Source organism: Bufo gargarizans, chromosome 2, assembly GCF_014858855.1.
Source record: "Bufo gargarizans isolate SCDJY-AF-19 chromosome 2, ASM1485885v1, whole genome shotgun sequence".
NCBI classification, from domain to species: Eukaryota; Metazoa; Chordata; class Amphibia; order Anura; family Bufonidae; genus Bufo; species Bufo gargarizans.
In genome coordinates, this window is record NC_058081.1 from 550,434,724 (window position 1) to 550,462,141 (window position 27,418).

The 27,418-nt window shown below is 41.8% G+C and overlaps 1 protein-coding gene across 1 annotated transcript in view; it reads right to left on the bottom strand.

Moving 5' to 3' along the window:
- Positions 1-27,418, bottom strand: part of LOC122928583 (basal cell adhesion molecule-like) — a 61,312-nt gene that overhangs the window by 3,422 nt on the left and 30,472 nt on the right. The window contains exons 4-14 of the mRNA XM_044281564.1: positions 26,602-26,672; positions 26,405-26,501; positions 25,380-25,562; positions 25,167-25,294; positions 24,365-24,524; positions 20,848-20,963; positions 20,626-20,767; positions 19,576-19,703; positions 17,978-18,113; positions 14,224-14,259; positions 13,800-13,935 (exon numbers count right to left, since the gene is read on the bottom strand). Coding sequence (XP_044137499.1) covers positions 13,800-13,935; positions 14,224-14,259; positions 17,978-18,113; positions 19,576-19,703; positions 20,626-20,767; positions 20,848-20,963; positions 24,365-24,524; positions 25,167-25,294; positions 25,380-25,562; positions 26,405-26,501; positions 26,602-26,672 — 1,333 coding nt within the window. The remainder of the gene's footprint in view (positions 1-13,799; positions 13,936-14,223; positions 14,260-17,977; positions 18,114-19,575; positions 19,704-20,625; positions 20,768-20,847; positions 20,964-24,364; positions 24,525-25,166; positions 25,295-25,379; positions 25,563-26,404; positions 26,502-26,601; positions 26,673-27,418) is intronic.

The following is a 27,418-nucleotide window of genomic DNA, read 5'->3' on the forward strand; positions in this document are numbered from 1 at the left end:
TATGTGTTTCCAGGAACGGATTCCGCATAAAACGGATGACATACGGAATGACATCCGAATGTCTTCCGTTTTTTGCGGATCCATTGACTTTGTATTGTGCCAGGATCCGAATTTTGCGGAAAAGAATAGGACATGTTTTATATTTAAACGGACATGCGGAACGGAACAATTATTATTATTCTTTTTTTTTTTTTTTTTTTTGAAAAATCTGAAAATGAATGGGTCCAGATCTGGTCCTGATCTGTTCCGCAAAAAACGGAACAGATCAGGAAAGAAAAAACGGACGTGTGAATGGACCCTAAATCAGATTTAAAAAAAAAAAAAAAAAAAGAAGAATAATAATTTTGTGGGTGACCCTTTATAAAAAAATAAAATAAATCACTAAGTGAACACAGACTCTTAAAGGGGTTGCTCAGTTTGGATAATCCCTTGATATTACAAGGGTTCTCCTATTATTATACGATTATTTATAATACTTCTTTGGCCCCCATTGAACAGCAGTTATCTGTGGAAACCCCCACCATGTGCTTAATTTCCTGCAGAGTCCCCAGTTCCCATTTAAATGACTAACCTTTCTGTATAATCCATAGACCTGCCGGGTCCTCCAAAGTGAGAGATGCTATTTGTAGCTGCTCTCCATTCTAATTAAATAAGGGTCCTTACCACCCCCCACCCGAGAATTCCCTAAAAGGGTGTTTGATAATAACTCTGCTAAACCAGACAACTCCTTTAAAGGACACTAGACCACACAATTGGCAACTGTAAGCCAAAATCAGATGTCTGGCACATCTTACTTTAGACTATAGCAGCGCAATATTAAAATCCGCTAAATCCTCCTCATTATTCTAGGCACGAAACTGTAAATAACTTATGCTACAAATTAAAAAAAGAAAAAGCTGTTGGAATTTCCCAAACAATCATAATAGTCGCCATATATTGCCTTCTGTACAGATTGGGTTTTCTTGACTTTTCTCTGTGGTCACTGCATTGTTTTAATGCCTGAACTCTTAGGCAGTTGAAATGTTGGATCGCAGGCTCTATGAGTTTCCTGAAAGGATGTTTAAAGAAGCCAAACAAACAATATTCGACACAACTGAACTCTATGAGGAAGCAGAGAACACGGCAAGATTACGCTTTTCTTTTTATACACAGTGGAGGCAATGTGCTAATCTTGGATTAGTCATCGACTGGAAGCTTTCATTTAGTGGACTACCACGTAAAAAAGATTTCAAAAATAACAGATTTGGCAAGAATTAAAGGGTAAATCTATTCTCCTGCGTATGTTCCATGAGGATTTGTTTATGTCCGCTCTCTTGGCAACACATATTTTTGGCTCGAAGTAATGGAAACAGCTGTATTTCCACAGTTTCATGAAATGGCAGCAAAAAACTAAAAAAATCTGAGATGGCCATAGGCATGAGATCTAACTGACCATCAGACACACAACTGAACGTACGTCGTCTGACTGCTCCTAGGACGATACCATTCAAGCATTCCTAAAAATGCAGAACTAACAAAAAACCTGATGCAGCAAAAAGAGAGGAAAATGCTCCCCTTTTGAAACAGCTACATAGCCTTTTGTTCTTTTCTTGGATCCAGTCCCAGTGTTGGTTAAAAATACATGCAGCAAATAACCTGCAGGCGCTCTGTAAATAGTAGATGGAGCAAACTGCAGTTTCTCTCTCTCGCTGTGACTGCATGCTGTGAGAAAGGAGGAAGAGCAGAGAGGATTGAAGACATCTCACTGGCTTCAGGGTGTTGAGTACAGCACTAGCATCATCGCAACTACAGTCCACCCACTCGCCATAAATGCACAGCTTACAATTTCTCTGCAAAGCATCACAAATCTACAGCTGCCTAAGGAATGAACGGTTTTTGCTCAAATCCCTTTGCACATAAAAAAAATGATACTTTCTGCACAAGACAAGGGAAACAGGAAGACAAATTCTCTAAGGGGTCCGATTCCTTTATGTCAAGAACGAACTTAGATTTCCTGACTTTGAACTAACATTACTAAGCTCGTCTGATAGTTAAGGGATATGTAAGGTCAGCATCCTCGGGCTATCTTAAAGTTAAAACCAGCAAAGCTTGGGACCTTTGCAGATTAGAGTCCATTTCTGCTTCTGCATATTAAACCATAACGCCATCTGAAATACAGAATTCCTGCTGTTACTGCATCTGCGGTGTTCAGTCCAGCCATTCTAAGATTGGACAGGATGATGCACTGACTAGGCTCACATAGGAATTTCACTAGATCTTTCATCTGGGACATTACTTTCTTTTTCAAGAAAATGAAAGGGACAAGGCATGTCTAGGAGCACTAAACGTCTTTTTTTAAAGATCTTGTAATATTTAAGGATTTGTCAGCTCTCTTGACATGTCTGTTTTAGTAAATAACACATATGGTGCATCTTTTTTAGCACTTTATCCCTGATATATCCTCCAGCTCACCTCCACAACTGTGATTGAGAGCAAGGATTGGAACCAGGTAAGTCCTTCATGCGAATTGGAACCAGGTAAGTCCTTCATGCGAATCAAGAGAAGAACTCAGTTACGAGTAAGAACACACCTGTGTTTGAAACGCGTAAACTGCTGTCGGGGTGGAGGTTCCGTTTCCGTGAGTCATTTTTGCTACAACATGAAATAAAGCGCATTGAAGATTTTAAAGTGTTGGATTGTCTTCTCTTGATTTCCTGAGATATCCCCCTTTTCAATGGGCATGTCCCTACATACTCTAAACAACAAAATAAAGCCTACTTAGGCTAATAACCTCACCTGTCCCAGATATTAAACTTTACTTTTACTATCTTTGTTAAGAATTACTAAGTATAAGTAAATGTGAGCTAGAGAAAAGGTTAAAACTATCTGATGACCTGTCAGTTCTGAAGCATGTATGTTGTAACTGCGGTGCAGTCCCCGTGCCGTCACACACTTAGACTCTGTATTAGCAGATCAGTAATGCACCGTCCTATATATTGCTATAGATAATTCTATGTAACAAACACTGTTTACTCTTGGACAGGCTCAGCTACGGTAATTATGTAGTACACTGATTGCTGGAACTGACACGGACATTAAAGGGAGTCTGTCAGCACATTTACCCCTTTTTAACAGTTCCCATAGCGCTGTAGCCGCAACACAGATGATTAAAACGGTACCTTTATATGCTTTTGTGGACTTTTAAAACTGACAAAAACAAACTTTGATGCATATGTAAATGAGGGACCGCGTTGGAGCCCAGGCAGCTCTGCCTCTTCAGCTCTTATCCCCGCCCAGCCTCTTCCTCTGCCCGCCTATCTGTTTTCTCTCCCCCTCAGCGAGATCCCGCGCCTACGCGATAACTTTGTTGGCCGGGGCATGCGCACTGCGATGCCCATTGCTGGCACGGCATCGCAGTAGCTTATGCGCCGACCAAGGAAGTCATCGCGTAGGCGCGGGATCTCGCTGAGGGGGAGAGAAAACAGATGCGCGGGCAGAGGAAGAGGCTGGGCGGCGATAAGAGCTGAAGAGGCAGAGCTGCCTGGGCTCCAACGCGGTGGACGCCGCCCTGGGCACTTGCGAGCCTCATTTACATATACATCAAAGTTAGTTTTTGGCAGTTTTAAAAGTCCACAAAAGCATATAAAGGTACCGTTTTAATCATCTGTGTTGTGGCTACAGCGCTATGGGAACTGTTAAAAAGGGGTAAATGTGCTGACAGACTCCCTTTAAAGTCGAAAACAGTAAATACTGTCCCCCAACATGTTTCGCCAGCTAATCTGGCTTCATCGGGGGTAATCATTATTTCTGGACAGTAGATAGCACTGTGTGAACAAGATACTGTTGCCCAATGAATCCGTAAGAGGAGTCTCACTTGTCCTCATATAGTGGAGGCGGTCGCTACAGTGGATGAATCATGAATACATTGTCATACAGCAAATATACTATAATACTATAGCTATAATACTAAAGCTAGGCCTATAAACATTAGGATAAATATATGGAAAAAAAGATGGGCACTGCAGACTAGTATCAGGGTGCTACAAATGTGCCAGAATAGAAATACTATTTTGGATAATAAAATGTGTGTCTTTATCATGTGTTTCTGGAAAGGAGTGTTATAGATATCAGACTTTCTGACTGAAAGGTTCAAGAAGTACCATAGAGAGGCACAAGCTATAAATTAGCCTTACCATTAGGTCCAATAGCTGCCAAAAAATGTGATGTACTGGACACTGTTTTTGTCCACAATAATTTGTGAGTGTTCAGTTAGTGGGCAGCTGCCCAACCCCCGTGGGCCAGTAATTCCTGGCTCTATGTTGGACCTTGCTTTGACCATATATAGAACAACAAGCTAATCATAGCGGCACTCTTCTGGCTGGAAAAGCACTTGGGTGAGTTTGTGTTTTGTACCAACCACTCTACAGAGACCATCTTTGATTACCCATGATTAACACATTTAATCTAACTGTATCTGCTGGTTGATTCTACTGATACACAGTGAATTGTGAACATTATCTTTTCCCTCTTTGTCCTTAACTTCTTACTAAAAATGCATTGTCTGAACCTAGCTACATAGCTATCATCATTATGGGGATGGCTAGAACAATGAGCGCTGTTCAGTTGGTGACTGGAGCACTGCCAGGCTGGGGAGCACTGATGAAAATAAATTCATGTTAAACTACTATAGCATATTACTACATCTGTACGTATCAGATGAGAGTGCAGACTACCATCTATATCTAGGAAGTCACTGAGACCTGGAAAAATGTAACATTGGTTGGTGCCTTGAAGATCTAAACCATAGGTTTCCACCCTTTTGTGGGTTAACAGCCAGTGAAAGTTTGACCTTGGTTCCAAAAGTCAACCCTGGTGCAACTAGTGCATAGTAGTAGTATCTGAGGCTGCCAAGAACCGGACAGCCATATGCAGGAGGTCCAAAAGAAGCATGTGGCTACCAAGTAATTGGTTGCGGTGCGCTGATCAATGTGGTAGTGAAAGAAACTGCTTTTTACGAAGTGCCTTGATTTCAGTTGTGTCCAGCATAAAGCCATAGAGGATTCCAAAAACAAGAAGCCCTGACCAATATTAAAGTGGCTCACACAATCCAATGTTCCAGGTACAGGCAGAAACCCCGCTCACAAGTGTCCACTCATGTAACCTTCTGATATGGCTCAATTAAATGTCAGTGAACACGGATATGTTGCTGTCCATATCAACCTCTATAATCCAGATGGACCCGTCTAACATGACAACTATGTGTAGCTGTTCTCAAGCATCGACCTTATCAAAAGCTCCTCACATTCCATGGTGTGTGGAAATCTGCACTCTTTCAACAGTTGTACTTCAATCTACATAGTCTTTGAAGTCTGTAGATTGTTTTCTGTAGTGAAGAGGCATGGTTAACCAAACTAGATATAAGCCAAGGTTATTTTCTGATTTCTTTCCTAGCCTCAGCCACAAATTCACTTTACAGCACCCAAGGGTGGAGGCCAGTATAAGAGTCATATTCTAAATAACATTGCAAAATAGATTTACTGCACAACTACTGAAACAGCAACCCAAACATTAGTTGGAATCTGTCCTATTAGGTGAAAATAATGGCAACCCACAAGTATAGTCTACAAACTAACGGCCTTGATTCACGGGTGTCATTCAATGTTCCAAATTCACTTAATGTCTAGCCTAGACAGGACAATTACCCTTTGCTTTGCTTGAGAGAAGGGAAATAATATCCCCTCTGGGCACCAACAAAATTAACTGCTTCAATTTTATGTTCTTAATGCTACATGATGGTGGGAGACCATGGGGCCTGCACTTTGGTTAAAGGCCAACTGTGCTGTAAGGTTTGTCATTCACTTTAGATAGATATCACCCAGTGGGTATACCTCCTGATCAACCCTTCTCTCATACACATGTTGTAATTCAGCCTGCCATCGGGTGAAAGTCAGGACACACCAATAAACATCTGACGGTCCAACCCAAATCAGTGAGTTTGGCTATAATTAATCTAATATGTATGGTCACCTTTGGTCCAAAGGTGACCATACATTCTGGAAAGTTACAGAACTTTCCAGAATGGGCCCCTGTACTGCATGCTGTTTTACATGCCTATCTTGCTGACTACCATTGTAACTACATGTACCAACTGCAATACGAAAGACTGACTCTCCTTCCTACACAGGCTTGTTTTATGGCCTAATCGGGCAAGATAAACCAGAAGTGATGTTCATAAAAGATTTCATACATTTTCAAAGCAACAAAACAAGCAATAAAGAGGACAAAATAGTCCAGAAAAAAGACAAACCGCACATTTTTCTATCTGTATACTGAGAGGGAAGCTTCAGAAGCTAAACTTAAAAAACATTTACATCACATGTACACCAATCTGGTGCAGGAAACAGGTTCTTAGCAATAACCAAATACAATTACGTTTCCCAACTGTTTCAGGACCCGACTAGAGGGACGGCCATACTGGACTTAGTATTAACCAATAGACCTGACAAAACAACAGATGTGCAGGTTGGGGAACACCTGGGAAATAATGACCATAAAGTAATAACCTTCCAATTGTCATTCAAAAGAGTGTTTCTTCAGAGAGGAATAAAAATACCAAACTTCAAAAAACCAAAATTTAGCCAACTTAGAGAGGCCATAGGCCAAACTAACTAGGACGAAGTCCTCAAAAATAAAAATACAGCCCCAAAATGGGATATTTTTGAAAGCATCCTAAAATCTAATTGTAAGAGATACATACCTTATGATAATAAAAGGTTAAGGAACAAGAAAAAAACTATGTGGATAAATAGAACTGTAAAGAAAGAAATAAATGACAAAAAAAGGCATTTAAATCACTAAAACAGAAGGGGAGCGAGGAAGCACTGAAAAAAGGAAAAAAATAGAATATGTAAAAGACAAAAAAAGCAGCCAAACTAGAGACCGAGAGATTAATTGCCAAAGAGAGTAAAACTAACCATAAAATGTTCTTCAATTATATAAATGGTAAAAAGTATAAATCTGAAGGTGTCAGCCCTCTATAGAGTAATGGGGGGGGGGGGGGGTTGCAGAGAGTGATAAGGAGAAAGCAAAGCTATTAAATATTTTTTTAAACTGTCAGATAAAATGCAGAATGTAAAAGTAAATTCTCCATTAAAAGTGCACTGTCTGACCCAGGAAGAAGTACAGTGGCGTCTAAAAAAAAGATTCAAATAGATAAATCGCCAGGACCAGATGGCATACACCCCCTGTATCCTAACAGAATTAAATAATGTCATAGCCAGACCCATATTTCTGATATTTAAGGACTCTATACTGACAGGGAATGTTCCACAAGATTGGCGCATAGCAAATGTGGTGCCAAAAAGGGTCCAAAAAAAACAGAAACTAATTTAATCAGTTTCTATGAGGAGGTAAGTTCTAGACTTGACCGTGGCGAATCAATGGATGTTGTATATCTGGACTTCTCACTGTACGCATAAAAGGTTAGTATATAAAATGAGAATGCTTGGACTGGGAGAAAATGTTTGTATGTGGGTAAGTAACTGGCTCAGTGATAGAAAACAGAGGGTGGTTATTAATGGTACACACTCAGATTAGGTCACTGTCACTAGTGAGGTATCACAGGGGTCAGTATTGGGCCCTATTCTCTTCAATATATTTAATAATGATCTTGTAGAAGGCTTGCACAGTAAAATAGCAATTTTTGCAGATGACACTAAACTGTGTAAAGTAATTAACATAGAAGAGGACTGTATACTGTATATATACTACTGAGGACAGTATACTGCTACAGATGGATCTGGATAGAAGTGGCAGATGAGGTTTAACACTGACAAATGTAAGGTTATGCACATGGGAAGGGATAATGCAAGTCACCCGTACATACTAAATGGTAAAACACTGGGTAACACTGACATGGAAAAATACCTAGGAATTCTAGTGAACAGCAAACTAAGCTGTAGAAACCAGTGTCAGGCAACGGCTGCCAAAGCCAATAAGATAATGGGTTGCATCAAAAGGGGCATAGATGCCCGTGATGAGAACATAGTCCTGCCACTTTAAAAGTCACTAGTCAGACCACACATGGAATACTGTGTATAGTTCTGGGCTCCTGTGAACAAGGCAGACATAGCAGAGCTGGAGAGGGTTCAGAGGAGGGCAACTAAAGTAATAACTGGAATGGGTGGACTACAGTACCCTGAAAGATTATCAAAATTAGGGTTATTAACTTTAAAAAAAAGACGACTGAGGGGAGATCTAATAACTATGTGTAAATATATCAGGGGTCAGTACAGAGATCTATCCCATCATCTATTTATCCCCAGGACTGTGGCTGTGACGAGGGGACATCCTCTGCGTCTGGAGGAAAGAAGGTTTGTACACAAACATAGAGGAGGATTCTTTATAGTAAGAGCAGTGAGACTATGGAACTCTCTGCCTGAGGAGGTGGTGATGGGGAGTACAATAAAGGAATTCAAGAGGGGCCTGGATGTATTTCTGGAGTGTAATAATATTACAGGCTATAGCTACTAGAGAGAGATCGTTGATCCAGGGAGTTATTCTGATTGCCTGATTGGAGTCGGGAAGGAATTTTGTTCCACTAAAGTGAGGAAAATTGGCTTCTACCTCAAAGTTTTTTTTGCCTTCCTCTGGATCAACTTGGAGCATAACAGGCCGAACTGGACGGACAGATGTCTTTTTTCAGGCTTATAAACTATGTTACTATGTAAAGTATAAAACTCGGATTCTTGTATTATAAGCCAGTTTGGGAGGGAGGTCTGGATGAGAAAACCTGGCTTGTTTGTGTACCTGATGAAGGGGACAGCTTGTCCCTGAAACGTGTCGTACTACAACTAATAAAGTCTATCTACAGTTATCATCAGTGTGGGGTATACAGCAACGCCCACATTCACCTTTTGCTTTGCTCACATCTCCATTGAGCCAACCCAGGCCATTCCCTGAGCTGACGGGAAAAGCAGTGCAACATCCTAATGTCAGCGGCCCATTGTCATTTACCTTCGAACTTGTACCTAGAGTCCTGCACATTATACTTCTGCTTTTCTTGTTATATACTCCAAATGCCCTATTTAAGAAAGTGGGCACTCGTTTGTGACCCTCAACTATAAGTCACAGAGTGACTACAAAGAGAAACTATCTCTCTCTGGAGGACCTGGCATGTTCATGCATGGCAAGGACAGTTCCTTAATTTAAATGGCAACTGTAATATTTCATTTCCCCTTCCTCTACTATTCACTCCTTGCTTTGGCTTCAAAAAGTGCATGAAAATGGTTTCTGTGAAAGAACCCTTAAAGGGATTCTATCACCAACTTTACAGTGTCCTAACTAAGGGCAACATAAACTAGTGACAGGTCTCCTTAGCAAAATGCTGGGTCACTTTCTATAACTGACCCAGCTGTTTTGCCAAAATCTTGCATTGAACATCTCCAGCACACGCCAATGAGTCCCCATATTCATGAGCCCATGGCTCTTTCCGCCCACCTGCTGCTGATTCATATGGAAAAAACTGTCAATCAGAGGTAGGTGGGCGGGGAAGCTGTGAGCTCATGAATATCAGGACTCATTGGCATGTGCTGGAGCGGTTAGAACCTAGCAGCATAAAACTGATGACAGATTCCCATTAAAGGGGTATTCCCATCTCAGACAATAGGGGCATATCGCTAGGATATGCCCCCATTGTCTGATAGGTGTGGGTCCTGAGCAGGGATGGTGGTGGCTGGAGGCCACTACCAATCGATCTCCCCACAGAAGGGAATGGGAGCGCACTGTGCTTGCTCGGCCACTGCTCCCATTCATTTCTATTGGGCCGAGGGAAATAGCCGAGCCAGTGCTCAGCTATTTTCAGTGGCCCTATAGAAATGAATGGAGGACGGCTGCACATGCGCAGGGCGCCCTGCACAACTTTCAGGTATCCGTTCTAGTTGTAGGTGTGGGTTCCAGACAATGGGGGCGATATGCCCCCATTATCTGAGATGGGAATACCCCTTTATGGTTAATTTGTAATATCTGTCCAGACAAGAATGTGTACAATCTATTTTGCATGAAGGGGTAGCAGTATTAATAACCGTGCTGCACGGCATTCATTCAACTGATCATAAGCCTTAGGTTACTAAATATTCCTGCCATGTACTGGAGTCTAACATGTGATCCGCCTTCCGAAACAGGCAATTATTCCCCTTTAACCTCAAAAAAGTGTATAACCATTGGAATTGTGGCTGTTTTAAACAGAAGTGCCGGGGAATTTTTGCTTTAGGCGGGGTGATGCCACATCTTAAGTATTTTGTAGTTCATAAGGATGAATTAGCTAAAGTTTGTTAGAAACAGAATGTCTTTCCTATGGGAAAAATGCATTAATTTCTGTCCAACCTGAGGACGCACTTCGGAAACAGTAGAGCTGGCCACAGCTATAAATCTAAAGCCTTACAAAGCATCCCCGTCACTGGGGGTAACACAGAAGCACACAAGAAGAACACAGCATGTCAAATCTTTTATTACCCCCTACCTTCTCCATGTCTTAGAAAGAATTCATTGAAATGTTTTAGAAGGTCCACCAGAGTGGGTAAGCAAAGGTGAGGTGCAGTGGTGTATGTAACAGTGCATCCATCTACCAGGAACAGCCCAATCCAGAGCTCTCAAAAAAGATGCTCCAGAATCGTTACACTTACTAATCAGATATGTCAGAAGAGGTGACCGTCCTCTTAAAAGAGATCTGTCTCAATGTCCAGCTTTCAGTAACCACTTTGCACAACGCGTCGTAGTACCAAGCCGCATGTCAGCTTTATATAACAACTGCCACTTTATATAACAACAGGCGGGATTGGTGAAAACTCTGATCCCAGTTGTTTAACCCTTCAGATGCTGCAGTTAAGAGTGACCACAGCATCTAAGAGGTTCAACAGGATCCGATGAGTTTAATGGCAGCCGGGGGCCTAAAGAAGACCCTCAGATCCTCCATCTGTGTATGCTTTTCACTGATAGGCATAATATACTGCAGCACAGAAATAATGCAGTGTAAATGTGTTTGTTCAGTGTTGATATATCACAAAAAATTATAAAAAAAGGTCCGTATAACTGGTATCCTTAGAACCGTAACGACTCATACTATGTTACAGTATTAATCCCCCAGACTGAATGATGCAAAAAAAAAAAAAAGGGACAAAAAACAATGGTGTTGTGCTGTTTGATACTTTCCTCTTAGTTAAAGGAGTATTCCAGGAAGATATTTAAAAAGGGCTCATGAACATGAACGTATGTATTTTGCAGTTCCACAAAAAATACGGATGACATCCATGTGCATTCCGTATTTTGCAGAACGTAACAGCTGGCCCTTCATAGAACTGTACTATCCTTGTCTGTAATGCGGACAATGGGACATGTTCTATTTTTTGGCGGAATGGAAATACGGCCATACGGAAACGGAATGCACACGGAGTAACTTTGGTTCTTTCTGCGGACCCAGTGAATGGTTCAGCATAGGGTCCACAGAAAAAACGGTGCATGAGCCCTAAAAGGGATAAGCTCACCAATTCCCTGCAGCTGCTACAGTCTCCAATCCCAATGCTCTCCGCTTCCAGGTCACAGTACACAGGAAATCCCTTGACATGTCCACTCACTGGCCGCAGAGGTGACCCAGCCCTGGCTGCAAACCCCAATCTGCCATGTTTAGTTTATAATATTGCTAATCAGTTCTGGCATGGGGGAAATTGCGCCCTCAGTCACCAGTGTCTTATCGCAAGTGCAAACTCTGCATTACAGTATGAGGAAGGGAAACAAAGCATGCAGGGTAAGGGTAGAGGTACACTTTAAGTGCTACTTTCATAAAGGCACTGAGGTTGCAGGATGTATAGGCAGAGGAAATCACAGTCTGCAGGCCCATTACATGGTATCGTAGAGTATGGGAAGAACAGCAGTTTATGCTTCAATAAGATGAGCAGGAAAAAGACGTCACAGACGTGATTATATCATTTACAGTATATGATAGAGGAAAACAGATGCACACAATTTAATTCTGGCAAATACATTGGCAGGGAGTCACCAAGCACAGCTGTCGACCGGCAGAAAAATCTAATGGTGAAAGCTGCCAAATAGGAAGACAGGCATTTAAGCTATGTATGCTATCTGCTTGTAGTCTTGCAGGAACTCAACGGGCAATGTTTCAGCCGGTCTCATAAACTTTAATAAAAGAGAAGTCCACTCAAAAATGGACAAAACCTGTTTTAAGCGAAACATGTGTCACACATTATCTGTCTCAGCCAACGAACACTGGCTGAGGACGGTCAGACTATAGAGGCAGCTGCTATAGGATCAATGGAGAAAGGGGTCTCAAGCTCAAGATGGATACCTCCTGGTTCCCATTGAGTGACGTGACAGTAAAGAAAACCAAACCTGTCTGGGCACGGCAGAGTTAGAACTAAAAGGTAAAGAGCTGATCGTGCTACCTTTTAAGGGGTAGGAAGACTATGATGGTAACAAAACACCATACCTTCGTGCCCTGATGAAGGTCTGGATCTACGTTTTGATTTTTCCATGTGGCCCTCTCTACACCATGTATGGTCACTATGTGTAAACATGCCCTAATGAGGTTGAAAATTAATTGTGGTTTTGGACATAGAGCTCTGAATCACATGTATAGACGTAGAGTAACAATAAAAGTCTGTCTGCCTGCTGCCACCACTAGGGGGAGCTTAGGAGCTTACATTTATACATGGCACTCAATAACAAGACATTAGACATCCACTTTAAAGGGGATCTGTCGCCAGCAACCTCTTTATCCCACTGTTTGTATAGACACATAGCTATGGTTCACTTGATTAAACCACTGTTTTTCTTTTGTTGATCCAAGGCCCTGTTCTTGAGTTATGCTACTTTTCCTTAATATGCAAATTAGGCCGTTGGTGCAATGAGGGTGCCACCGTTGCTCCTGATGCATGCTTGCTCCGCTCCTTTCTTTATCCAGCACCTCCCTCGCTGCTTTACCACTGCCTGGCCCAGTCAATTAAAGCAGCCAGGGAGGGGTTTGGAGGAGCCTGGGTACAACAAGACCAATAGTGATGCCCTCTTTGCACCAAAAGCCTTAGGGTTCTTTCACACTAGCGTTTTTGTTTTCCGGTATTAAGTTCCATCCTAGGGGCTCTATACCAAAATAAAAATGATCAGTTTTACCCTAATGCATTCTGAATGGAGAGCATTCCGTTCAGTATGTATCAGGATGCATCAGTTCAGTCCCTCTTACGTTTTTCGGCCGGAGAAATTACCGCAGCATGCTGAAGTTGTCTCTCTGACCAAAAATCCTGAACACTTGCCGGAATGCCGGCATTAACTTCCATTGAAATGCATTAATGCCGGATCTGGCCGCAAGCGTTCTGGCAAAACGGATCCGTTCTTTCCGTCCGCGCATGCGCAGACCAATAAATCAGTGGAAAAAAAAAATACAGAAAAAACCGGAAAGACGGATCCGGTATTGCAATGCATTTGTGAGACGTATACACATCTGGATCCGTCTCACAAATGCATCCATTTGCGTCCAGGTTGCGATGGAACTGCCTGACGGGATCCTCTGCCGCAAGTGTGAAAGTTCCCTTATTTGAATATAAATAAAAAGTATGACAATGGAGGCTCTAATTAACAAAAGAAAACCAGTGTTTTAATCAGGTGAACCACAGCTATGTGTCTATGCACACAGCTGGATCGGGAGGTTGTTGCTAACAACTCCCTTTAAGATATACTTTAGGTTTGCCGTCCCTTTAACATCTTCATTCCAGCATACCCCCAATTTACAAGAATACTCCATCCAACTGACTTACAGGGGTTGTTTTTCTGATCGTCCACAGGCTAACTTTCCTTTTTTCTGTAAGAAGTAAAAAAGAGCAACCACCAGTAGAAGGAGGAGCACACAGACAACCACAGCAATGATGGCCGTGCTGCTGCCGCCGCTTTGCTCTGCAAGAGAAAAGGTTATCAGTACAAGCCACACAGGATCTACAGCTGCAAGACCAAGTAACCCTTTGGCATTGTCTGAATATCCACATTGATTACTAATAAAATGCGATCTAACTAAACTTTAAAAAATGCTACTAACCAAATAATCAATATTTCTTGATGGCATTTATGCCTAGCACCTGCTATTTTAACTCTTTAAGGGCATTATATGGATTTCACTATTTAAATGTCATTGTATCCACAGTCTACACATAAGCAAGATTTCCTCTAATATACATACAGACATACCTTGGGCGGGCGCGGTGCTTGGGGCTACCATGCTTGCTGCAGAAAAAGAAGGAATACTCTATCAATTGTGAGGACTCTTAAGGGGATATAGTAATACACACGTCAAGTTGGGGAATTGACAAGTAAAAGTTTTACCATCATATACATAAACAACTGAGTCACATTATTATGACCACCAGCTTATATCCAGATTAATCGTCACGTGCAGAAGGGACAGCAGCTAGATGGGACGGGAGGAGTCAATAAGGTCCTGGTAGGTCAGTCATGGCGGACCTTTTACAGACCGAGTGCCCAAACTGTAATCCAAAACTCACATATTTATCGCAAAGTGCCAACACGGCAATTTACCCTGAATACTACAGTCCAGTATAGTATGTCTTTAATGTACTTTATCTATAATATTCTGTCTGCATTCAGTGCACTGCCTGTGCTGTTCATAGTGTGCCCTGCGCTGATGAATGGTAGGAAACGTCTAAGGCATATTAGTACACCATAGACGTTTTCCAGGGTGCAGGTGCCCACAGAGAGGGCTCTGAATGCCGCCTCTGGCACCCGTGCCTTAGGTTCGACACCACTGTGGTAGGTTGTCACAAGTCTCTGGAGCCATGCTGACTGCAGTGCATCCCACAGCTGCGGGAGTGTGCATGGAGGTGGATCTATACAGATTCTCAGTTGGGTTCAAGTGTGGGGAATCAAGGAGCCAGGGTAGTACTTGGAAGTTTTGGTCATGCTCTTCAGTGTGTTCAACAGATAATCCCAGCAGACATTCTTGCTTCCAATATGTTATATTCTTTATTTCATCTTCAAAAATAACAAAATTACAGGACGCGTTTCGGCCCGTCCAGCCTTTCTCAGCTGCATGATACTAAATGACACTTTTATAGGTACAGATCCAGATCACCTGGTCATGACATCATCAATTCATTAAACAAACAGGAAATGACATAGATAAAGAGTGTTTCATCTTAATTCGATCCATATTCACCACTATGTGGTCTGTAAGAAAATACACTCTATAGTTTTTTTAAAACATAATAAAAAAACTATTAAAAACACATGACTTCATAATCCCTATTCAAACCTCTAGGCTGTAGGGTATCCAATGTATGGATCCAGAATGCTTCTCTCCTCCCTTCTTGGCTGATGAACCTGCTCCATTATCTGATATTTCAATTGTGCAATAGAATGTTAGCAGTTATGAAAAGGAAAAGGTATCGGTAACAAAAGATTCTTTTTACGTATGGTGGACTTATGTTTACTGATGCGATCTTGACTGTCTGCATGGTCTCCCCTATGTACAACAAGCCACAAGGGCATTTTATAAGGTAAATCACATTTGCAGTATCACAGGTATAGTAACCCTTGCTTTTTATAAGGTTTTCCAGTGCGCGGATGGTAAAAAAAACCTGTCCCTTCAATACCTTTGAGCACTGCATGCGGTGGAGGCAGGGGAAAATTTCTGATGTGTAAGAGTTTTCTGTATCTGTCCCCCTTTCATGCTCCCTATATCTGCACCTACTAGTTGATCCCTTAAATTTGGACTCCGCTTGTTGCAGATAAGGGCTGGATTTTTAAATTCCTACACTGTTGGATATGATTTACCTAAAATAAGCCAGTGCCTGCGTATAATATTATCACAATTTGTAATGGTTTTTTAATATAGAGTGTATTTTGTTACAGACCGCAACACCACGTTGATAGTTTGAAGGACTTTTGTTTTTCTTGCGGTGAATATGGATCGAAGTAAGATGAAACACTCTGACAATTTATCTATGTCATTTCCTGTTTGTTTAATGAATTGATGATGTCATGACCAGGCGATTTGGATCTGTACCTATAAAATGTTGCTAAGTGTCATTTAGTATCATGCAGTCGAGAAAGGCTGGACGGGCCGAAACGCGCCCTGCAATTTTGTTATTTTTGAAGATGAAATAAAGAATATAACATATTGGAAGCAAGAGGAGATTTTGAGAGCTCCAACAGCCTAATAGTGTAAATTAAATGAGTAGGAAATAAGGGAGGTGTAAACAATATAAACATACGCTATACAGTCATGGCCAAAAGCTTTAAGACTGACACAAAGTTTGCTGTTTCAGTGTTTTTAAATCTTTTTGTCAGATGCTTCTATGGTACAAGTACAATTATCAGCATTTCATTATTATTTTTTTTACTTTTATTGACAAATCCATCAAGATTACGCCAAAACTTCAGTGTTGACTCGCCTTTTACAAGACTTCTGCAGTTCGCTATATCAGCTTCTGAGTCAAATCCTGGATTGAGATCTGAGAATGGATTGTTGGGAGAAATTGCTCCCGGAGGATGTTTTGATGCCACTCTTTTTTCATAGCAGTGTAAGGCGAACAACTCCTGTGGATGAGAAGCAACCCCACACATGACTGGTCACAGGTTGCTTTACTGTTGGTATGACACAGGATGGTAGCACTCATATCTTCTTCTCCACACACTCATTTTTCCAGATGTCCCAAACAGTCTCAAGGGGGCTGCATCAGAGGAAACTATTTTATCCCAGTCCTCTGCAGTCCAATTCCTGTACTTAATGTCAGTCCATCCTCAAAGCTTTTTTTGGAGAGAAGTTGCTTCTTTGCTGTCCTTTTTGACTTGCCCATACTCCAAAAGTATGCACTCAAACCTGGCTTCTGCCATTTCTGAGCAAGCTCTGCACTAGTGGTGACCCAATCATGGTAGCTGAATCTCTATTAGGAGACGGTCTTGGCACCTGCTGGACATTCTTGGATGCCCTGAAGCCTTCTTCACAGCAATTGGACTTTTCTCTCAAGTTCTTGATGACCTGGTAAATGGTTGATTTAGATGCAATCTTACAAGCAGCAATGTCCTTGCCTGTGAAGCTTTTTTTTATGCAAAGCAATGATGACTGCACGTGTTTCCTTGGGGATAACCATGGTTAACAGAAGAAGACAATGATTTCAAGTGCCTCTTTTGAAGCAACCAGCCTGATCTTCTAATTCAATCAGCATGACAGACATCAGCTTCCTTGTCCTCATTACCATTTTCTCCTGAGCTAACAAGAAGATCACTGAAATTATTTTAGCAGGCCATTTTGTGGCAGGGCTGAAATGCAGTGGAAATGTTTTTTTTTTGTGATTGGTAATTTTACATGGCAAGGTATGACTTTGCAATTAAATGCAATTCATCTGATCGCTCTACTTAACAATTTAGATTTAATGCAAATTGCTACCATAAAACACTTGTGTTAGTCTGAAAAACGTCTGGCCAAGACTGTACAAGCAGACATAAAAAATTACAGAAGCTAAAATATAATCCATGTAGTCATGCCTTCCAGCCTTGTGGGTTTTACCTTTACAGCAGTCAGACTTTCATTTTTCTTATACAGAGCTTCTAATTCCCTGCATAGACAAATTATCAAATTCAGGATGCCTTTAGCCATCACTAGAGGGAGCTCACTGTATAATATTTCTACATTCAACTCAATAATTAACCTTTATGCAGTAAGTTCCCTCTAGCCAGACAGAATTTTATCATTTAACTCAGAGGATCTAGAGCTGTGTACCAGAAAAATGGAGCTCTGACCAGTATAAAGATGTATTATGATATTGATGAGGGCAGAATACTGAGCCTAAAATGATATGGTGCTGAAAGACATACATTTTAAGACATAAAGGTAAAATAATATTGGGTTAACATCACAAATGTTTGTCATTAATTTTGAACATTCAACAAGACACACCCACGTGCATTGTTAACCCAGACTTACAGATGCTGAGCTTGAATTTTTTTTCTTTGGATCCAAGATTGTTTTTAGCAGTGCATGAAATATCATTAACAAGCTTGGAAGTGACCTTCACGGCAACCTCGCTCTTTATAGTCATGCCAGAAGCTGTCTGGGTTGGCTGAAAGGTAAATATAACAATCACTGTAAGCAGTCCATGGAATGAGGGAGGAATCTGACAACAATGACCATTGTTAGCACAGAATTAGTCAAGTGCAGATCACAAAACCCACTGGACATGTTAAGAAAAGACCACGGGACTTGGTGACCGCAAAACTATAGTCATCATCGATGATGTATGTCCTGGTCATTGAGTCAGAGAGACATAACAATGGCAAGCAGAGTGAATTGTGCTCGGAACAAGAAAACTTCAATGGTGATGACTCAAGTCAGTTTTCCCAAAAATTAATATAGTATATTACCAATGTGGTCAGAAATAAGTCACGTGCAAGTGTGCAGTGCATCTCCAGTGATTCTACACTGTACCCATCCCAATGCAATGACCTGGACTGATCAAAATTATAGTCATAAAGACTATGCTGTAATGTTCTATACACCTTCAATTGTACATGCTGATATATTCTAAGCACCATTTTGGAATTAGTGGTATAAGTTAGAATAATTGGTCGTCTTGGGTGCATATAAACAGAACATGAAAGCTACAAATTACAGAAATGATAGGGCATGCCCATGTTTTCCTGGTCTCCATTGCAGCAAAAAAATGTGAAAAAGCCTAAACCTCGCCCAATTTTTTCAAACTTCAAAGCGGGAAAAAGATGCCTTTTCAGACACTGTGACTTGCTAATTATTTTTTGCTAATATTTTACCTTTAGACTCCCCCTAAAGCAACATGAACAACATATCAAATACACAATAAAAGCATCTGAACGATGCATGACTGTAATTACGTTATGAGGAGAGCTAGATCGAACCATAGGCACTGCGTGGAGGAGGACCTCATGCTAAGATTTTGAGAGAAGGGAAGGGGATTGGCTAATTGGCTAGGAAGGGTAGAGTTAGGTGAGGTCATTGGAGAAAGGGGAAGAGAATATAAATAGAGTGGGAATAAGGTGGTCTGGGGCCATGTTGTAGTGACAGACCTGAGATACTAATCACCCACCCAGGGGTGCAAGATGACTGATAATGAGAGGAACGATGCGCTGTTTGGGGCCTAGAAATTATTTGAAATTTGTACAGTGGGTGGATTTATTGGTCTTTGAGATTGGGATCAAAATAATGTTGCTGAAGTTGGGGTGGAGGGAACAATCAGGTTCTGGACTCTCCAGGCAGTCAATAATGCCTTTGGTCTGGCGCCCAATTTGAAAGCAGGCTAAGATGCAGGGTTGGCTTAGGAAAAGTAGGAGCAGGGAAAATTTGTGCACGTTGACAGTTTTAAGGACTGCCAGAATATGTGGACCTTGAAGATGATCCCTGTCTTTTCAGGAGGTTGTTCTATAATGTGATTTTACATATGTATTTAATAGAGGACTTAGGGAAGGGAAAAGGGTCACGGAGAAGTAGCAGTAACCTATTTTCTATTTTATTTAGAATTTTTCCATGGCATGACAAATTTAGATGCTGACCTTCAGCTCTGGAGGATGCCAGTTTATCTCAGGCTCTGGGTTTCCTGTTGCTGAACAAGATAATGTTAACATGTGGCCTTCAGAAGGTACTTCAACTGATTCAACCTCAGGTCCAAGATCTGGGGGTCCTAGAAATAAGATAATAGTAATTATATTTGGTAACAATTGAGCATGTATATGCTTAGAGCCTCCATACCCATTAGACTATTGTTGGCTATGCCCACCAATTTTTGTAGGCCGACCAACAATCTAATGTGTATTGGCTGCTAATGACTCTCCCCTGACAGATGATGTTGGTAGAAAGTATTGGATGCACTGTTTTTAATGCCCAATCCTTCTATTCTCCTGGGAGATAAGCCACTGCCAAAGGTCTGGTAGTAGCTTATTCTTCGTTAGTTGAGTGGAGCGTGTATGTACAGGTATGTCCTTTCCATGTAATGCTGTCATATACTTAAAGATGTATTCCCATCTGGATACGCCTTAAATGTCCAATAGGTGCTGGTCCCACTTCTGGGACCTATTTCTATATTGAGAATGGGCCCTGTCTCATGTCTTTCTGTCCAATCACTTCTATAGGATCTCCAAAAATAGTGGCCCCGCTCTAGTCATAAGAGCAGGTCCCAGTGGTGATCTTGTGAATGAGCCATAAATGTCCAGATGGGAATATCCCTTTACGTGTAGTAGAGGCAGATGATCTTAGCCTGAGGTGGTTGATAACTTAGAACAACAAGTTGTATTTATCAGTACAGCCATAAGATTTTCAGTCTAGTGTCCCTTTAATATGTTAAATTAGGAATCATTGCGTATTCAAGGAGATGTATGAGATTAGAGTCTGTGTTTTTTCCAAAAAGAGTGCCACTTTTGTCCATTTGCTGTGTCGCTGTATCTGGTGTTGCAACTCAGCCTCACATAAATGAATGGGGTTGAGCTGTAATAACAAACACAGCCATTGGACAATGGTGGCGCTATTATTTAAAATCTCATAGAACACCCCCCTTAAGTGCAGCTCCTAAGGAGTCGATTTGGGTTGGTCTACAAATTTGCTCTTACCCTCTACAACAATTGTGACAGTCTCCTCTTTGCGCAGTCCTGGTACTGTGGGCACTGTAGCTTCACAAGTATAAACCCCAGAATCAGTATATGTTAGGTTACGCAAGCGATGCCTGCTGTTGCTGGAGAGAACAATACCCCCCTGTAACAGAAGATTGTGAGGAATGAAGACAAGCTCATCAGTTACTGCAAGGTGAACAGATAAGACAGCTGCAGCCTTACCTTCTTCCAGACCAGGTCGGGTCTTTCTGAGCCATCTCCTAAGCAGTTAAGAGGAACATCCTCCCCAACAGAGTGGTGGACTTGTCCAGATGGGATGAGAGATAGAGGATTTAGGTCTGCAGGAGAAAAATGGAAGGCTGTGTTAGAAAGGAGAAAAACCTTATCATGCAAAAAGTCCTAAAAATGAGGTTGTATATACGCACTACCTAATGTGGGCAAAGGCACATTGGCCATAGACCCTACAGGGAAATTTCCCGGTGGGCCGATGCCCAAGGGGGCGACTCAAGCCCTCTTGATGGCCGCAGGCCAGGTACATAATGATCTGATGCTAAACGGCTGCAGGTGCCCTCCTGAACTCAACTGTATTACCGTCCTCATGATGGTGATACAATACTGTGGCTGGGGAGGCAGTATTTTCTGCTGTCCTGTGGTATTTGGTTCTGCTGGGGCAGTATTCTCTGCTGCACTACAGTATTGCAGGCCCGCCTACTTTGGTTGTCCCCGCCTACATGTTTTGGCCCATCTTCCCTAAATTTGGACCCACCTACAACATGGGGCCACTTTTAGTTTTATTTCCAGGGCCACTTTAATTTTCTAATCTGCCCCTGAATGTAGGTACAGTAAATGTAGACCACACTTATAGTGTAATTGTTTTTTTTGTATATTTTTTTCCATAAAAGTGTAGGGAAAGGATTTTATGAAATTTTCAATATACTTAAAGGGACACTGGCAGGCCCAATAATCATATTCAGGTATATATATGACAGTACACTAAAGTGGCCGGGATCACTGGCTGGGATCACATCGCGCCTGCGTAGTCTGCATCTTAGAGGCCGAGGGTGCCGGGAGCATGCGCTGAAGATGAGACGGAGGCCGATGCCCATAGGATTGTATTGGGCATGCGCCGGATCTTGTGAAGTCGGGGACAGTAGTAGCCGCCCAGCGAAGTGAATATTGATGAGCTGGGCGGCGCTTCAAAACGGCAGTTGGGGCGAGGCTGGCTGGGCAAAAGTGAAGCTGAAACGCCGCCCCTTGGGCAGAATCAAGACGATTCTACCAGGTTATAAAACTTCAGTTTACTGTATTTATAAGGTGGACAGGGGGTATACTTATATGATTTTAATACACTTTAGAAGACCTGTACTGTCATATATATACCTAAATATGCTTATTGGGCCTGTCAGTGTCCCTTTAATTAGAAGATTCAGCTTACCTTTGTGTCAAAACTGTGCCTCTGTTGGAAAAGTTATTGCCTGCCCACACTCTTATCAGATAAAGTACAGTCACGGCAATAGTCTGATTCAGTCCCACCCTTTATGCCCTAATACAGCAGAGTAGGCTAAAGTGGGCATGGGTCCACTAGCTCCAATACCTACATTTTAAGGGGTTGAATAACATTACAAAAACATGGTTTATTCCTTCCAGAAACAGCACCATGGGTTCTTTTGATACTGCAGCTCAGCCCATTCCAAACCAATAATGCAAAACCAGAGAACAATTATGGACCAGAGAGGCACTTATGGAAGAAAACAGCCATATTTTGCTTATCAATTATACAGTCCTTTTAAATGGGATGTCTCACCTCAGCAAATGACATTTGTCATGTAGATAAAGTAGATAAAGTTAATACAAGGCACTTATTTGTGATGTATTGTGATTGTCCATATTGCCTCCTTTGATGGCTTGATTCATTTTTCCGTCACATTATACACTGCTGGTATCCAGAGGTTACGACCACCCTGTAATCCAGCAGCGGTGGTCGTGCCTGCACACTATAAAAAAAACCCGGGACTCTCTGTTGGCCCTGACTGTGAGAGTATCCATAGGCATAAATGTGGTCAGGCCACCTTGTATCTGTGCTGTAGCGGTGGTCACAACCCCTCGAAACAATCAGCGTATAATGCAATGGAAAAATGAACCAAGCCAGCTAAGGAAGCAATATGGACAATTATAATACATTTCTAAGAGCTGGATGCCGCAGGCAGGATGTGTTGTGAGTCAGCGCACACAGCATGTAGCCGCCTATGCAGTGCCCATTTTAGAAGTGGTCAGTGCTGTCAACTGTGACCACCTCTATGACGTCACCAAAATACTGGGGTAATCGCCGTTTCTTAATACCACTGTATATCTCCCAATACTACCCCCAAAACACACTGGAACGCCCACAAAATGCCCACTTTAGGGCAAGGCTTGTTCATGGGATTGTCCAAACAGTTTGTTTCCATTAATTTTGCTACTTGTCAGTCGGCCTATGTAAGAGCACCTTAAAGGGATTTTCCAACATATTTTTTTTATTTGATCAAAATGCAGGGAGCCTGATAAAATGGAAATCGCTTAATCTTACTTTCTGTGCTCCCTCTGATCCAGTGCTGCCACTCCGTCCCCAGGCTGCAGCCCGTTACATGCTATTTTGGCTGCAACCAAATACGAGGATACGGCGGCAGGGCTGGATCAGAGGGTGCACAAGAAGGTAAATTTAAGTGTTTTACCAATAGTAGGGGGTCCTGGTTGGGAGACCACTCTCACATAGTTAAACTCAGTTTTAAGAGGTTGGCTTAAGACTGAAACTTATTACCCAGCTACAGCTCTGAATTCGGCTACCTCCGGCAGCCCCATAGGGTAAATTAAGTGGTGGCATGCATGGTAAACTGACACTCCATTCACACAGGAGACTCCATAACCCTGTTTTCATGAATGGTGGGGGTCACAGTGGTTGGCCTTCGATAACAACAAACTTATCACCTATCCTGTAAGTGGGTAGTAGGTTTCAATCTTGGGCCAACACCTGTAAAGGGGTCTTCCAGGAACTAAATATTAATAACCAATCCTCAGAATGGGACATTAAAATCCGAACACTGGGGGCCAACTCACAACAGCCCCACTGATCAGTTGCTTGAAGGGCCTGCAGCATTCAAATAGTATGCCAAACACAGTCCGTTCATGGTATAGCAGCTGTACTTGGCATTAAAGCTCAATCCCATTCTCTTGAATGAGACAGGAAAGCCATATGAGCTTCTGGAAGACCGTGTGAGATTCTGGAAGGCCATGTGAGCTTTTAGAAGGCCATGTGAGCTTCTAGAAGGCCATGTGATCCTCTGAAAGGCCATGTGACCAATGGATGTGATGTCACAAGCCGAGGAAGAGGCTATAGCACTCACCTGAGTGCCATGGCCCCTTTCAACACCTCATCAGCAAAGGTGCCAGGAGAGGTACTACTACCCAAACTGATCTGATTCTCATGTGAAGCAGGAACACCCATTAAAGGAAATGTCCATTTTACAATAATATTTTTAATTGTATTTAAAACTAAAAAGCAACTTGACGAATTGTCTTGATTAAATATTGTCCTCCTGTTGTGTGTATATAGCCCCCATGTTTATAGCCGACAAACAAACCCTTTGTAGTATGATCCTATGGTAATATTTAACCGGAAGGGCCCATTAAACAGGTGAACTTGTAAACTATATCGTAGACAGTTCGAGAAATGAATCTTGTATGTTACAAAGGTCCCACTTACAATGAATATCGATTTTTATCTGCTTTTTCAGCATATCCACATCAGGGCTGTCAAAATCCAGAGCCTGGCACATGTAGGTCCCACTATCCTCTCTAGAAATGTTATGGAAAATGTAAATCCCATCTGAACCAGAATTCAGTTCCTCTCCATCACCGCCAGCCTGAAATATGGAAATGATGACAATGAGGAACAACAGAACTGGATGAGAAGTATCATATAAAAAACATAATAGAGGACATTAAAGGGGGGAGGGGGGGGGGAATCAATAAAACATAACTGCCATCCTTCCGAAAGAGCACCATTTTCTACTGTAGCTTTCAAGCGATCCGGGGATTGAGAATATAGGTGGCCAAGGGTAAATTTGACTGACCTCTATTGGAGGGAGCTGTGAGCGGAAGGTTACTGTTGAGGCAAGGTGCCTCCTAGCCAGAGACAAAACAGCAGAAGGCCCCTAGCCATTTCTAGGTTACTTCTCATTCTCTGGACTGCAAAGTGGGACAAAGGAGTATCAAGGAACTTGATCAAGGATCTAATTGTATTTCTCATGTATTTTTGTAGTTCCATTAGTTCCATCCCAATCATCTCTTTAAAGGAGTAGCTTGGGATTATAAAAAAAAAAAAATGGCTGCTTTTTTTTCTAGAAACTATGCCACTTTTGTCCACGGCCTGTGTCTTGTATTGCAGCTGAGCCTCATTGGTTCCGGTAGACTGAGCTGCAATACCAGACCCAGCCCAAGAGCCAAAATGGTGCAGCCATTATGCAGCGCCTTTACACACTCCCAAAGCTTTAACTTGCACTCACCTCCTTCTGCTTTTGGAACAAGTAAGTAGGGGCCGGGTTGCCATCTCCCTCACAACGTAGAGTCACTTTGTCCCCTTCCTTAAGGGGCTGATCAGGTGACACGGTTAACTTCACATTTTCTGTATAATCTGGAAGTAAAAAGGAAAATTGGGAGTAAAATGAAACAAAAATCCAAGAAGAAGGTGGATGATGGGTGTGATTAGTCTTACTTACAGTGGAGGGACAGTTTGAATTCCCTTGACTCCTTTTGACTTGTGGATTCCCCTGGCAGGGGGACCTCTGCCTTACAGGAAAATACTGCATCAGCGTCTGCTTTGGTGGGCTTCAGGTAAAGTGTGCTGGAGACCGTGAACAAACCCGATGCCTCGGTGGTTGTGCGGGAGGAGGCATATAAATCTGTAGGTGGTAGGGAGTCTAAGGTTAGAAGGCTAGTCAGAATCTCTGGATGACAACCAAAATGTCCGCTATAAGGGGTTGTCACTCCTAAAAGGCAAATATGGCTAGTACGGTGCTCTATTACATGGGCCAACAAGCCACATTCCCGATCATTGTCCCATGTAAACATTATGAGGACAGTCTGGATCTACAAATATCTGCACACATTAGATTGTTGGCATACCCTGCTGGACACCACTGGAACCCCTTTAAGTTATATGGGCAATTTAAAGGGAGTGTGCACTTTAGAAATTCCTTTTTTGTCATCTAATGATGAGCTTATCACAATCCCTGCTGCTGGGATCCTGAGAAATCAGCTGGAAACTCCAGAGGAACCAGGGACAGGTATTTTAGTCCTCTACAGCGCCACTGCAGGAGAAACGAGGCATTGCAATTCCCACTGGTCTGTGTAATGGCCAGTAGTGCTGGCAATGTGTCACCAAAATAGTTTTCTGCCGGTTTCTACTCTTTTTTTAACCTCTTTTTTTTTTCTGATTGAGGATTTTTTATTCTATTTTCTGAACATGATTATGGGGACGGCCACCTTGCTTGAGCTGTTTTTAACAGCATTTAGAGATATGCTTTACAGCAGTCCCCATGGGACATAGACACAATAGACTGGGGGGGAGGGGGGGGGAGGATCTCATTGACTTCTATGGGACAGTTTTCTAGGCATGCTCTTTGACCTGGGCAGAGGTCAGCATTGAGTAGATCCTTTGACAATCACCTACTGTAAATGGTGGATACGGTGTTTATTCTCTTTACTGTCACACCGAAGGTTCATATAAATGACTCCACTTTACCTGATGTTTTCTCAACTCCAGCATTCAGAGGAACTTGGTTTCTGTACCACTGGATAGTAGGTGCAGGGTAGGAATTTCTACTGATGCAAGTCCCAACCTTGGGTATAAAAGTGAGAAAATAGGAATAAAAATATCACCATATCCTGTAGAGACAACAGCCCAAAGAACTTACAATCAGAACGAGAGTATTCCATTACCTCTGCTGCTAAAGGTTCCGTGATGGATAATACATGGGAATTGACAGATAGTTCCAGGGACGAAGGCGACACTAAAAGCCAAAAGGAAAAAACAGCAGTTACGTAAAGATACAGGGAATGTTATTGTAATATGTATTATTAAACTTTATTATATTACATGACATTATTTTACATATTACGGTGTCTCACACCACATCATTTCATATTATATCATACACGATTATCCTACATTATATCGTGTAATTATCAGATAATTTTATATTTGATATTACACTATTATTTCATATACTACATCATATTACAGTATACCATATTCTATTCCATCATTTTATGTTACATTACACAATTATTTGATATATTATACTACATAATTTGATATTATATGTTATAGTATATTTTATCAGATAATTTTATATTACATTATACACTATTATTTTGTATTTTATACTGTTATTTCATATCATAATATAGACTATTATGCTACATTACACTATAATATACATATATTATACTGTATTAGTATTATTATTAGATGCTACTTATATAGCACAATACACTGCTCCAGTTGCTGCAGAAATATACTACAGAGCCCATTGAGCAAGATCAGTCACGGTGGCAACCCCCCCCCCCCTCAACCACTGCCAGCTAGTAGGGGTGCTAGTATCTGCCTGACATCCACTCATCTTATGAAAACAAAGATACCACCTACAACCCCCCCCCCCCCCCCCAAAAAAAAAATACATGGCCGATATATGTGAAAATGTAGGACTGAAACATCTGATGGTCACAGCTACTATCCCCCATGTCTGCCCCCACC